Below are 14,900 nucleotides of genomic sequence, written 5' to 3'. Positions count from 1 at the left end.
ATTGTCCAATTGTCGTGTCAACCACTCAGTGGTTGACATGACAAGTTTGTGCTATTCAGTTCAAATTTAATAAAGAGATATTCTACCTGATTGTTTCTTATGATATTTCTTGTTAAATATAGCTAGTTAATTAAGTTAAATTTTTCAATTTTTGCAAAAAGGTAAGTTTTTGCTAATAGACTTATATTAATATTATCATGTTACCACATTTATAATTTGATAGCATCCAGCTACAAAATCCCTTTTATCTAAGATCAAAAAACTAGAGAAAAGTAGACTTGAATAAATCCTTTTATTGTTGTTATATTGTTTCTTTTTTTTTGTTAGGAATGGAGTGGATTCCAGGTTTAGAAGATGGACAATTACATTTAGCTACTTTACACTCACCATATTACTTGATTATTTGGGATTTAATGAAACATTCTAAGATATGGAAGAAAGGTTTTACTGATACACTCATAAGTTTCAATTTCAATCCATTTGATAGCACAAAATTGGCATGTAAGAATTTTATTTTTATGAATTAGATTTTAAAAGCCTTATTAATGTGAAAAATATATAACAGTATGTATATTATATGTACCAGTACACTTACTTCAAACTTGTTGGGCAGTAGTTGCATCATTTACTTAAAATGTTATAATTTTTTTAATAATATCTACCTATTCACTGTTACAGACTTGAGATGCTACCAAAATTATTTATAATTAAGGATAGTCATGCAGTATGTCATGAAACATTAAACCATGTAATCGAACAATACACCACTTATTCAGATTTAAACAGGGAATTTTACCCTTGTTTTGAACAAATGCTAGAAATATTGCTTCTATTGTAAACAACTGACAGATAAACTCAACTGAGTTTATTGTTATAAATATTTATTTATACACTAATTTACAATTACTTAATACTAATTAAAAATTAGTAATTGTTAATAATATAAAGCCATTAATTACATAAAGGCATTATATTTCACTACTGGAAGTGGTTTCCTTGTTTTGTATAATGCTTATTTAGAAAAGTGACCTTACCATTTTCTTGTTCAGACGATATATAATTAATCATATCCTTTTGTTTGATTAAAATTCTGTTATTATGTTATGCTACAGTTTGGCCCTTTATAAGGTTTGCACCAATCACAGCTGGGTTATATATCAATTTACATGTAATGTACCAGTGCAATAAGTTTCTTTTGATAGTATGATAGTAATGTGGATGTAAGACTAAAGCTGTTGTAGAAATTGTCCATATAGACAGAGTGACCACAATCGATAAAATTTTTAAAAAATTACATGTCTGCATTTTGTTTTATCTTTCTTCAACAAAGGATAATTTTTCCCACCAAAAATTGTGAATCTTAAATTTGGGCCATGGGGTTCCACAAGGGAGTACATTTTAATCTTATACTTTTTTTGTTTTTTATATATTGGCATATCACTATCTTCTTCATAAAACCATCACCTCATCAATATTAAGTTCTCTAGTAAGAGAGAAATGTCGAGCAATTTTTGTTAAAGTTGACTGTGAATACCTCACTCTATGATCATGATCTGTGATATCATCTCTATTTTTTACAAAAAAAAGATACCTAATAATTAAAAAAAATTGATTGCCACTCATATACTGTTGAAAGCATTCTCAGTGAAATGAGCAATGCGTCTTCCCCTAGTTTTGAAGATAGTTCATCTTTGTTGTTCCAGTATGCAAAAATAAATCAGTAAATGTTTTAAGTTCATCTACTGTCAATGTTTTAAAATGTGTTGTATGTGATTTGGCCCTTTGGGGGCAATTTGTGAACTGCATCTGTCAGTTTAATTAAAAATATTTTCAAGAAATATATCACATAAAGTATGTTAAAATTGTCATTCAGTTGTGCATCTGCAGCAAATGAAAAACTAATTTTTTTTCCCTGGTAAATGGGATATTTTTTTTAAGCCACTATAATTTTTATGCCATAATGGGTTTGGTTTCATATCCAATTCACCATCCTCACTGTGATCTAAGACAATATCACTACCACTGTCTATACTGACATTGTTAAAAAAATCATCTTAGTCAAGTTCATTTTCATTTTGGTTACCAAAGTTTCATTTAAACCAGCCATTGTAAATACACACACACACACACACACACACACACACACACACAATAATACGAGGCTGAATCAAATTTAACCAGCAATTTTGCTATTTTATGCAACAAGCAGTTCCGAGCTGGATAACAGTGTGGGGAGTTAATGGTTGGTGTGTTAGAGAGGGGAAAACACCTTGGTTAGCTCCACTCTGTTCTGTTATCAGAACAGCCATGAGTGAGCAAGACGTTCTATCGTCTTTTGGACAACATATAATCATAAAGTTTTTAACTAATGAAGACAGTAAACACATGGAAATTTTAATTAGTTTAAAGGTACACTTTGGGGATGCTACACTGTCACAGAACCGAATGTATATATGGATCAGACAATCTACGCGGGCGAGAAAGTGTAGAAAACAAAAGTCATGATTGATGCTCAAGGTCAACTCTCACAGCTGACAACATCCATGCCATTCGAGAGCTTATTGAAGGTGATCACTGGTTCACTGTTGAAGAAATTGCACCAGAAGTGGATATCAGCTATGGGAATGCTCAATCCAAAAAAATTAGTGCTTGATGGGTTCTGAGATAGTTGACTGAAAATCAAAAACAGGTCAGGTTGGAGATCTGTGATAGACTTCTGAATCGATTTCAGCAAGAAGGGAATGATTTTTTGAGGCGCATCATCACATGTTGAGATATGGGTCCATCATTACACTCTGGATTCAAAAATGGATGAGTAAGGAGTAAGGAGTGTCAAAGGAAGGGTGAGGGCTGCCTAGTGAAGGCTAAAACCTGTCTGTCAGCCAGAAAGTTCTTGCAACGATTTTTTTTGCTCAAGTTGTGTTTTACATGTATTTTTTGCACAATCAACAAATTGTGAATGTGGTTTACTATTGCCAGCTATTACAGTCAACAAAAGCCACCTACTGAAACAAAAGATGGGATATCAAAGATGTCGTCCTTCTCCATGACTATGCCAGGCCGCATACTGCGATTTTGACAAGCAATAAATTAGAAAAAAATGCAATGTGGAACCCTTGACCACTCTCCCTACAGTGCAGATTTATCCACCTGTAACTATTTTTTGTTTGCACCATTGAAAGAATCGCTTGGAGGGGAACAATTCACAGTGAAGACATCGAGGAGTGGATGCGCAATTGGTTAATGACTTGTCCTCAGACTTTTTATGAATAAGGAACATTCAAGCTTCCAAATTGTTGGCAAAAGTGTGTAGATTGTGCAGGAGACTTATAGGGAAATGATGAAGGTATGAATTGGTGTATATTATTAATCAATAAATTTATTAAGAAACATTACCATTTATATTTGGTTCACCCTCATATTAAAAGTAAAACCTAAATCATTAACATTAAATTAGCTATAATATAAAGCAAATAAACTAAAAAAGCACAGTGTAATGATAAAAACTTCACTTAAGGTTACTACAACTACAAAAATCTTTTGAAACAATCTACGCTACACAATGCATTATTATATAATTAAACTGCTAACCAACATGAGAATACTTTACATTGAAGTTGAGCTCACATGACACCATTAAACTTTATACTAATCAGTGAGCTCTGAATCAAGATCATGCACATGACAAGATTTCCTTACCATGACCCGAACACAATCATTTGCTTATTATCATTCAGGTCATTAGATGGGAATGTATTTATAATATTTTTATTATTGTTTTACTGTGTACTTATTTTTATTTTATAACTCATGATGTTTTATAAGATTTTTTTCTCATAATCCATTTCAGTTTTATGTTTGAAATTTAATTTTTTTTTGTGTTTCAGTTTTATGTCCTGATTGCATATTATTTGTTGATGATTTTAATCCAAATAAAATTCCTTCAACAAATGGAACAAAGTTTTATATTTCAAGCCCAAGATTATCAGATGGTCCTGAAGATTCTGTTAGAACTCGTGATAGACTTAAACGTTTAATGAAAGGATTAGTTGTTGCTGAAACTAAACCTAGGTCATTAAGAATTTTAATTTAATAAAACAATTTTTTATTTAAAAAAAATATCATCTTTATTTAAATCATTTTGTTGTCTGTTAACATTGATGGATGCAATTGTTGTTTGGATTAATGACAAATATTATTGGTGTTTAGCTGTATCGTCTAGAAAAGGCTAGGCCAAGGTGTAGATTAAAAACTTGGATTTAGATTTAACAATATTTAGTGCTTAAATAAATAGTTTTTAACATTATATAACTCTTCACTCCAGTGTTAGAGGACAGTTTACTTGTCTATTTTTTATTTTGGTAGAGTATATTTTTTGTTTAATTTTTATTTTGAGTGTACAATATAAATTGAATTGTAAATAGACCTAATATAATGCAATAGCTTATTAAAATGCATCCTAGGTATAATATACGGTAAATAGATATTAAAATGTTGATTTACCATATAATGCTTACTATTGTTTTGTGATTTTTTGTTGAAGCACTTTCATTTATTCATTACTTTTTCATAGACAATATGAATACACAATTTTTATTTAAAAATATTATTAAAATATAAAATTATATTAAATAAAATGAATTTCATCCTTTCATCCCTTTCCTAAAGTAATAACCTTTCATCACTGGTGTTGTTTGTGACATATTTTTCATTCCACAGATGACAACAGTTTGGAACAGCACTATTGTGTTTGTTAATGTTACAATTGGATCTGGTTTCTGTGTTGATGAGTAACTATTGTTCCTTTCCAGTGTGTTTGTTCCTTTCCAATGATCTCTTTTCTTTCTACATGACCAACTTGTATCTAGGCGAATGATTGTAAAAAAGATCAGATTTTTGGTACTTTCATGATGACTGATTTTTTGGTTGACATAATAGCTTAGAACATGTTTTTCTTTATTTTATTTAAATTGGAAAAATATGGCAATTTTCAAAAATAATTTTATGTAATACTTACTCCTCTTAACGATTTTGATACTTTCATTATATGGATACTTAAGCATTCAGACTTTATATATATTCAAGTGTTTATTATAAGTAATTCTAATTTGTGTAAATATTATTGCATGTATGTTTTATTCTAAGTACATTTTGTTTCAGACCTGAAGATGCAATGACAGTTTCGGAATGTTTACAACTTATTTATCATAGATCACAAAGAGATCATATATTACTTCTTTATCCAAGAGATATACTGATTGTTGATTTACACATTAATCAGACTGTTGGAATCATTAGCATTGAAAAGGCTATGTCCCCCCTTGTTCAGGTAATTTATTTAGTTATATAAAAATTAATAATTAATTTGATTTTCACTAATGTTACCACAAGATTTTAGCAAAGCTCAAATAGCAGTGATAAGATGAACTAGCTCTGGAATTATGGCAATAACTACCCTTTCTTCCTCAAAAAATGCTCTGTGATGCAAAGCCTGGATAAAAGGTTACAAAAGATGATGTAAGATAACTTAAAAAATTGTTTGATACTTTTATTTTACAAACATTGTTCACATTAAAAATAATCTTATTATGTTTCTAAGTAATTATATTTATTTCAAAGTAGTTTTCTTTGGCAGTTACGCACTTTTGCCTGTGTTGATTGATTTCTTTAAAGTGTTCATCGAATTCGTTCGTATTGGTAACCTTTTTTATGTTGTGAACAGTGTTATATTAATAGTAACATTATTATTTTCCTTTCAGAGTTGATTTCAAGTAAGAAAGAAATCATTCTGGTGCTAAGTCAGAAAGTATGGTGACTACTTTGCCTCATCTTCACTGGCACAGATTTATGTACCAGCAATATTTTAGGAATTGTATGTTGGTCAGTAAATACTATGTATTACCAAATCATCTTGATAAATACTATGATAACTATCAAGTGATGTGGAAGCAGTTGAGCTATTCATGGATTTGAAATTTTTTTGTTAGGACCTCAGAATTAAAAGCATAATATTCAAATATGAACGAAAAAGGTAAGTTGAGTGGGGAAATCAACTTTGGATATATATATATATATATATATATACAGTTGGTAATAAGATTTATTGATTGTCTTCATCCTTCTTTCTCTTCATGATAGATAAACTTAATTGCTGATAATTTAGGAGAAAGGAGGTCTCTCCCTGGTACTTGAAATCACTCCATATGAGAATTTTCATATTAAAATCATCCCATAGCTTTCATTTGGTATTTTATCAAATTCATGACGTCCAAAACACCTTGGTTTTTAGTGAAAAATAATTCTTACTTTAGCATATGACCTTCTAGTATTCAAAGTTATAACTGTCAGTATATTATTAACAAGAAAATCATTTACAAGAGGTAAAAAATAGTGTTCTTGTACCTCAAAAAAATAAATGTTTCCTATAGGAACATAAAAGGTTTGATTAAAGTATGAGATAAGTATGGTCTGTGTTTTTGTTTTATTAACATTCAGTTTTTGAAGATCTTCACAAAGGTGACCCATCTTCCATTTACTATGGCTTAAGTATAACATAAGTGTATAAATTTATATTTTGGACTTAGGTTCTTCTTTACTTGAAGTGTTATATGAGGTGCGACAATAAAGTAATGAGACTGATTTTTCTTTGCAAGATGTGGCAATCCTGCAGCTTGCGTAGGCACACCATCTTTGACCTTGGTCTATAAGCTACTTCTAGTCCAAGTGGCACATTGATGCAACTGCTCAGTCGTGAGTTGTGCTGTAATAAGTGAACACGTGTTTGTGTTGCTCGTCACAGAGATGAAACTGCAAAATATTGCGCAATGGTATGCCATTTCTTTTTGCGTTAAATTGGGTGAAAACGCGACGACAACTTACGGTAAGCTTCAGAAGGCTTTTGGAGAGGAGATTATGTCAAGAGCTCAAGTTTTTCGTTGGCATAACATTTTTAGTGAAGGCAGAACGAATGTTGAAGAAGAAGACCGCAGTGGACGACCATCAACCTTACGGACAGATGTCAACTTGACCAGGGTGCGTGAAATCGTACGATCTGATCGAAGATTATCCGTGAAAATGATTGCAGAAGAACTCAACATCAATCGAGAAACGGTTCGTCTAATATTAACTGAAGATCTTGGTATGAGAAAGATTTGTGCAAAAATTGTCCCCAAAAATCTCACACAATAACAGCGAGAAACACGGAAAAATGTGGCAGCCGATCTGTTAGAGTAAACGGAAATCAATCCAGATTTGTTCATCACCGTGTTATCACTGGTGATGAAGGTTGGTTTTTTCAATACAATCCAGAGAAAAAACGCCAAAGTTCGCAATGGTGCTCAAAGGGATTACCCAGACCAAAAAAAGCTCGCATGTCAAAGTCAAAAGTGAAATGCATGCTTGTGTGCTTCTTAGATTCCAAGGGAATTGTTCATAAAGAGTGGGTGCCTCCTGGACAAACAGTTAACCAATATTTCTACAAAGAAATTTTAGAAAGGCTTCGTAAACGAGTTCTTCGTGTCCGTGCCAACATTGCTGATAATTGGATTCTGCATCACGATAATGCGCCATCCCATACTGCTCTGTCAGTTCAGCAATTTTTAACCTCAAAACAAATTTCAGTACTACCACAGCCACCTTATTCACCAGATATCGCTCCGTGCGACTTTTTTCTATTTCCAAGAGTCAAAATGGCGGTCAAGGGACACCATTTTCAAACAACACAAGATGTCCAAAAAGCTGTGACGAGGGTCTTGGAGGATATTACAGAAGATGAGTTCCAGAAATGTTACCATCAATGGCAGAAGCGCTGGAATAAGTGTGTGCAATCAGAGGAGAACTACTTTGAAGGAGACAACAGTAAACATGACTAAAACAGTAAGCAACATTTTTTTCACATCAGTCTCATTACTTTATTGTCGCACCTCGTATATGACAGCAGTTAGAAATATGGTTTTTGTTTTTTAATTTAGTTTTATTATATAATTATTATAAGCTTTAATTTTTTACCCACAGATAATATCAGCTCGTCAGCGTGATGTTATATACTGTTTACATGAGTCTGGTAGCGTTAGTGTCAGAGTACGACGAAAAGGAGGTCATGTTCCATATATTGCATCACCACTTGATGCACCTGCTGAGAGTTTATCTAGCCTTGGTATTGTTAAGAAATTGTGTATATTTTTCTCTAATGTTTTTTCTAAAGCTTATTTTAAAAACAAGTAGAAGTTAATTAGTTTAGTGATATTTAGTATTATAGTTTAAAACATAAACAGTCTTGTATGTAGTTTTTCTTTTATCAGAGGTTTCTGTAGGTTATACTGATTAGTATTTGATTATTTTATTTGTTGCTTATATAAATTTTTCTAATAGTACAATACACAATAATAATAATATACATTCATTAATTGATACAAAGAATTATAAAATTAGATTTATTAATTGTTTTATTACCAACCAACCAACCCAAATGTAAAATAAACTTTCAACTAATTTATTCATTTAAGTTTCAGATTTCAAAACTGCAGTTATTATGTATTTTTATTTTTACAGATATCACTACGTACAATGCTGATATGTGTGTATTCATATGTTCTTATGAACACCGTTGTCAAAGTGAAGTTATTAGACAGATGAAAGGTTCTCGTGTATTAGGTTTAACCTGCAATCCAATATCAGAGAAAAATCTAGGTATGTTAGTATTTTTTTCTTCTTGATTTTTTCTTTTTTTTTTGTTGATTTTTGAATGTATTTATATTAGAATACTTGTAATGTGATAATTGTGTAATTTATTAAGTTTGAAATTATAGTCAGTTTATAAAGTATTCATAATTTTTTAGAAATTTGTTTGTAAAAAAGATATTTTACATTTCCTGTATTTATATATATCCATGTGATTGACTGTATTTGATAAGGTGGTAAGATATAGCTGTGCAACATGTCTGCCTTTTTTTTATTTCTTTTGTTTCATGAAGGTTAATTTAAATGTAATTTGATGCCTCCTAATGTAGCTTTTTAGGAGAAACTGAATGTTTAGATCATGAGTATTTTACAGCTAATCGTATTGGATTAGTATTTTTGCAATTTTCTAAAATGCTTCTCTTTTTCTATAGGTTTGTTGTTAAGTTCTGGTAAATTAGTGTTTCTTGAATTAGAACGAGTTGGTGGAGGTACTGAAGTATCACTAAATCAGTTGTTTGGACCATCTACTGATGTAAGTTATTTTTTTTTTTAAGTTATGTGAAACTGTTTCACGTAACAGTTTTAAGTAAATTGTTTTATATTGTTTTTTAAATATACTTAATCATCAGGAGTTTTCAAACCCAATACTTTTTGAATAACTTTTCAATTCATAATATTCTTCAGTCTGCATTACTTAACCCCTACTGATTAGGTTTCAGTCACAGTGGCTTTATATAAACCAGATCCAAAAATATTTGTAATCCAATTACTGTATAAACAGTTTTGGATTTAATGGCTGAATGTTTGTTTTAGTGAACAATTTCAGATTATGAGAATTTTAATTGAGTAGAGTTTTAAACAATTTTCATAGAATCTTTTGAAAATTAAAACAAAGAAAGTTACTTTCCTGTACAGGAACATTACATTTGTGATTTGCTTGCTGGGGATATATTTTAGTAAAATATTTCAGGAAACAAGAATTAAAACAAAATATGAAATAATTTTCATAGGAAATATTTGAAAATTTTAACTGGAATTTTCTTTCTGGATATTAGTTAGGAACTAATACAGAAAGGAAACCAAACTCAGTATTTACTGTGGATGAGACACAAGACTAGTTGAGACCTTGCCCACCTGACAGAACAGTTTGTATCATAACTGTTTGCAGGCTGAAAGCTGATTATACAATAAAATTAAGATGTTAATTATTGTAACTACTACTATATTTTTAATGTAAACATTATGTTGAAAGTTTTGTATTCACATTATATCAGATGTAATTAATATAATAAATAATATTTATGTTATAATTATTGCCTAATTTGTAATAACAATTCATCTATTACTATTATTATCAAATATTGATCATTTTATATTATTATTATTACTAATATACATGATGTCGGGTATTAACATAAATGGGTGGGCTTTAATCAGTTATGTAAGACTCAGAATTAAAAGTATTTTTTTAAAATAAAATTTTAATAAATTCATTTTTGATGTTTACAAATTTGATATTAAACTTTTCAGTAATAATTAGCCAGAAGCATGTGAATTCTTTTTTTTTAAACAATCTGACAATTGTCACAATTTTTATTTTTTTATTATATTTTATAACAGTTATTATAATTGTAACATACAAAAATAGATTATTTTTATCAGAATATAAACAAGAATTATGATTTTTTTGTGTTATACAAACATTGGATTGAAATTGGATAGTGAGTTATTTACATGGAGAAAATAGCTATGAAAATGTATACATAAGTATGGCACAAAAAGGTATCATCAATAAATTGTTAAATGTAGCTGAGTTAATAAAAGTGATTGCAAAGATAAGGTTAGGCGCAGAACTTTTTTCATTACTTCAGACTACAACAGTACATTATTAGTTTATAATGAGATTGTTTTATTTAATTGATAACTGTTAAGAGCTAATATCTTTTGAAGGCAGATAATACCTGTTATACATTTTTACTTTTTTTTTCATTTGTTATTGTGCACCAAAATCACTATTATCAGTTCTTAAAATAAATTATTTTTATTGATATTTGTTACTTTTATTTTAGGAAATGACTGTTATTCCTCAGTTGCGTCTACTCTTGGAAGGTTTATTGAGTAGTGTTTCTAGTCCATTGTCTGTTATACGTATGTGTCCTCCTATGACAACAAAAAACAGGCAACATTATTTACCCTTAATGGCCGCTGGGACAAATACTGGTATAATTCAAGTTTATAATATGGCAAGAGGAACTGTTGATAAAGAATTTGCAATCCATTCATATCCTGTGAGGTAATAATATTAATTAAAAAATAATATATATATTGACAAATAATATTTTAAAAAATTGATCATTATAATTTTCTTTTTTTGTTCCAAAATGTTTGCTACCAATTCCAGCAGTTCTTGAGGTATTGCTCTTTCCTTCGACCAAGAAGTTTAAAGGAAGATGATGTTTTTGTCGTTATATTATAGCATTCAATAAGCTTTATTACAAAGTTTATTACAGTACTGTTAATATAAATAATATTTATATAGTTAAACGTTATCAAGAGTTGAGATGTTATTATTAAAGGGAGGATATGTTTACTTCATTTTAACTTTGACTAGAAAATTTGAAAACTAAAACAGTAACTTGAAGAGTAGCTTTTCGTAATTAAAAGTAAATTAATTAACTTTAAATGAACTCACGTGTTCTTTGCTGTAGAAGATATTTATTTAATTTAGACCTGTTCAGGCACATAGTTGTAGTGTTCTTTTCTGAATCTGCTATGCATTGGTTAATTGGTTGAATCAGTACTTCAGTTATTTATTGCTTTCATTTTCTGATCTTACTACTCAGTAATGGGGAATGCAGAATGCTTAATTTTCCTTTGTCCTTGGACTGTGTGATATTGATTGAGGCTAACACAAATTATATTCATTATTACTTTATTTTCTCTCTTTTAAATATACATAAAATTGATTTTATTTTATTTTATTGGTAGTAAGTTTTCATGTATTATTTATTTTTATTTACTGCTGTTGCTGGTCTGTCAGGTTGACTGATGTTTGTTTTCATTGCCGAATATTTAAATGATAAGGGATTGATATTAGTTAATATCTTTCTTTCTGTCTTGTACAATGCAGCCTCTGGATTTAAAGTCATTTCTTCTTCACAGATTTGTACCATCAGGCAGTCATGATAAAATGGCTGACTATTTAATTCTTTTTTCATTATTTTTGAACACCATTCCATACTGAAATGTTTAGTTTGATAATTAGTCTTATTTGTCTTTGAAATTTCTTAATAATTTTTGTTTAGTTATAGAATTTATATTGTAGAGGATAAATGTTTTCTGTACCATTATTTTCTACACAATAATGTTTATCAATGCCATTAACATTCTATCCATATTTTTCATATACAAAAATATAAAGAAACAATTATTTATTCAGTACTGTTGAATTTGAATAAACTTCATTACGTTACTCATCATGTTATTTATTCTAAACTTGATTCTAATTTTTTTATAATGTTAGTTTCAGAATCTAAGTAGGTGTAGCCTATGGTGTTTTATAATTGCAATGAGTTACAATTTGAATAAAAGTATTTTTATACTTCTGAAATCATTGAATTCTTAGCAACTATTTACTAGCCAGTCATTGTTTTAAAACATGTCAGGTAAATAGTTTGCTTACTATTGTAACTAATGAGATATCATTTTATTTTAATTCAAAATTAGAAGTTTATGAAGTAATTTTTTTTTTTCTAACATTGTTGTTAATTAAAGTAGTTTGGAAAGAGTGAATGTGTAAACTAATAGTCAGCAGCAAAACAAAAGAGAGAAGTGAGAATTCAAGTTTTTTACTGCAATAACAATAGTCTTAACAATTTTTGTATTCATATATTTTCTGATTTATAACAAATTATAATATTGAATAATTTGTAACAGGACGTACATTTATCTTAGTCATTAAATTAAATTAAATTACATTTCATTCCTAAGATTTTTAAAAAATCTGGCCCATGTCAGTGTTAAAGTATAAAACTCAACAGTTAGCAGTTAAAAAAATAAAAAAGTTTTTCAGTGAAAAATTTCTCTTGAATTAATAAGTTGTAGATTAGTACTGATGTTATCAGAATATTCCTTAACAGATATTATTCTGAATCAATAATAAAAATTATACTTATTTAGAAAATTTCAGAACAGGAAAGCTAACTGGAACACATCATTAGAGGAAGAGGCTTGAGAGTTTTAGAAAGATCAAAGAAGATTCAAAGGAAAGAGGCCAGAAAAGAGTGAAAATTATAGAAAATTTAGAAGGAGCTCTTGTGATCCTTGTTTAGCTGGAAAAAATAAAGATGGATGTGGTTCAAGGGGAACCTTCCTTTGTGCAGATAACTGAATGATATAAATACTTATAACTTAATTAACAAGTATTAACAGATTTATAGAGTAAAAAATTTCTGTCAGATTTATTTATACCTTTTGATTTAGATGGATTACTGTACTTTACTAGAAAAAATAGATTTAAAATAAACAATAAAAACAAAAAAGTAATAAATAAAAGGTTAATTAAAGTAAGTAGAGTTAATGGGAGTAGGAATAAGGAATAGATAAATAAGAGTAGAAATATGAATCAAACCATCCTTGTATAAGTGAAATGATAAATTTTATTCTTCATAACATAGATAGTTCTGCAATGATTGGAATGTTTCAGAGAATAGGTTCCTGGAACTAGATGGGTGTGAAGAAATTCAAAATGCCAATAACAAAAAATTCACATTTAATAAATTGGTTCCAGAATACCATCAAAGAGTTTGACAGTGTTGATGCAGTTATTATTTTTTTTATTGCATGCTGTTGACATTCTTTTTATAATTATAACAGTCACTAAGAAAATATTCTTTTTGAAAAGGGGGTATCTTGTAAATCCAATGAAATTTCTCAAGATTTCTAATTCCTTAGCAACAGAAAACCCCATTTTTATTTTGTGATATCCTGAAAATAGAGAAAGTTTTGGTATGCTAATATAATTATTAAACTGTATTAATAATAATATTAATAGCCATAATAATTTGGCGTATTAAAAGTATCACTTTTTGTATTTAATCTCAAATTATTAATTTTTAAGTTTTTTGTTATATATTATGTTAAATAATATTTATTATCTTATATATTATTTTATAGGGGTATTGAGTGGACAAGTTTATCATCATTTATAACATATGCATATTCTAGTACAAATACTGTTGTTAGAAATGAAGTGCTTTTGACTGATGTCAGTACTGGACAGTCCATACCTCTTCGTAAAGATCATGGGGAAGAAAATCCAATTGAAATAGTACGAGTTTCACCCTTAAGGTACTATGATTTTTTTTTGTATCTTATTCCTGTTTTTAAATTTAATTAAATTAATTTTTTTTTAATTATTGATGTTAGTTATAATGAAGTTACCATACTGAAAGCATGATTTGAGAAATACACTGAAATAATGAACTGGAACTGAATGGATATTATGGAAATGAATGGAATGAAATGGTATGTAATACCTGCTTAATGGCTTATTATATAAAAAAATATATATAACTGAAGTATTTAGCTGTTATAACTGAAGTATATTACCGCTTTAATTAAAGTATTATTAGTAGTATTGACATAATAATTTCTTTTTCAGGCAGTATTTTGTTGTTGTAATGAAGGATGGTCCATTTGAACTTTGGGATTTAAAAAATCTTACATTGCTTAGGACAATGCCAAAGAAATTTCCCTTTGTTACTGCTTTGGCAAGTATAATATATTATTTTAAAATAATCTATAATTTGTTAATGCATATTAAAGGTTGATACGTCAACCTTTAATTAAAAAAAATAATAAAAAATTATTTTAAATTTAATTTATTATATTAAATTTTAAATTATTATTATTATTATTTTCAATAATAAAAAATTGTAACTATCTAAATATGATTTATTTGTTTAAAAAAACATTATGTAAATATTATTGATGAGATCTGTAGTTCTTAAATTAGTTTTTGTTATATTGATTGGAAATTCAATGAGGTCCACATTGTGCAAAATTGACCTTTTAATTTAATTTATGGCCCTGGTTATGATCACAGTCTTTTTTGGTTAAAATTTCAGTATGTTTCAGTAATGTTCATTTATTATGAGAGTTTCTTAGTGTATTTTGTTGGATCAGCAGAACTAAGAACAGAAAGTTAAAACTGTAAATAT

General features: G+C 28.8%; 1 protein-coding gene across 1 annotated transcript in view; it reads left to right on the top strand.

Annotated features, from left to right (window-relative positions):
• The window catches only part of LOC142325216 (WD repeat-containing protein 11-like), a 114,926-nt gene that overhangs the window by 32,947 nt on the left and 67,079 nt on the right, over positions 1-14,900 (top strand). Inside the window, exons 5-13 of the mRNA XM_075366679.1 lie at positions 328-501; positions 3,888-4,071; positions 5,161-5,329; positions 8,014-8,155; positions 8,551-8,688; positions 9,111-9,211; positions 10,749-10,972; positions 13,855-14,028; positions 14,342-14,450. Coding sequence (XP_075222794.1) covers positions 328-501; positions 3,888-4,071; positions 5,161-5,329; positions 8,014-8,155; positions 8,551-8,688; positions 9,111-9,211; positions 10,749-10,972; positions 13,855-14,028; positions 14,342-14,450 — 1,415 coding nt within the window. The remainder of the gene's footprint in view (positions 1-327; positions 502-3,887; positions 4,072-5,160; positions 5,330-8,013; positions 8,156-8,550; positions 8,689-9,110; positions 9,212-10,748; positions 10,973-13,854; positions 14,029-14,341; positions 14,451-14,900) is intronic.

This window comes from Lycorma delicatula, chromosome 5 (assembly GCF_047948215.1).
Source record: "Lycorma delicatula isolate Av1 chromosome 5, ASM4794821v1, whole genome shotgun sequence".
NCBI classification, from domain to species: domain Eukaryota; kingdom Metazoa; phylum Arthropoda; class Insecta; order Hemiptera; family Fulgoridae; genus Lycorma; species Lycorma delicatula.
The sequence above is the reverse complement of the archived record's forward strand: the minus strand, read 5'-3'. Positions and strand labels throughout refer to the sequence as shown.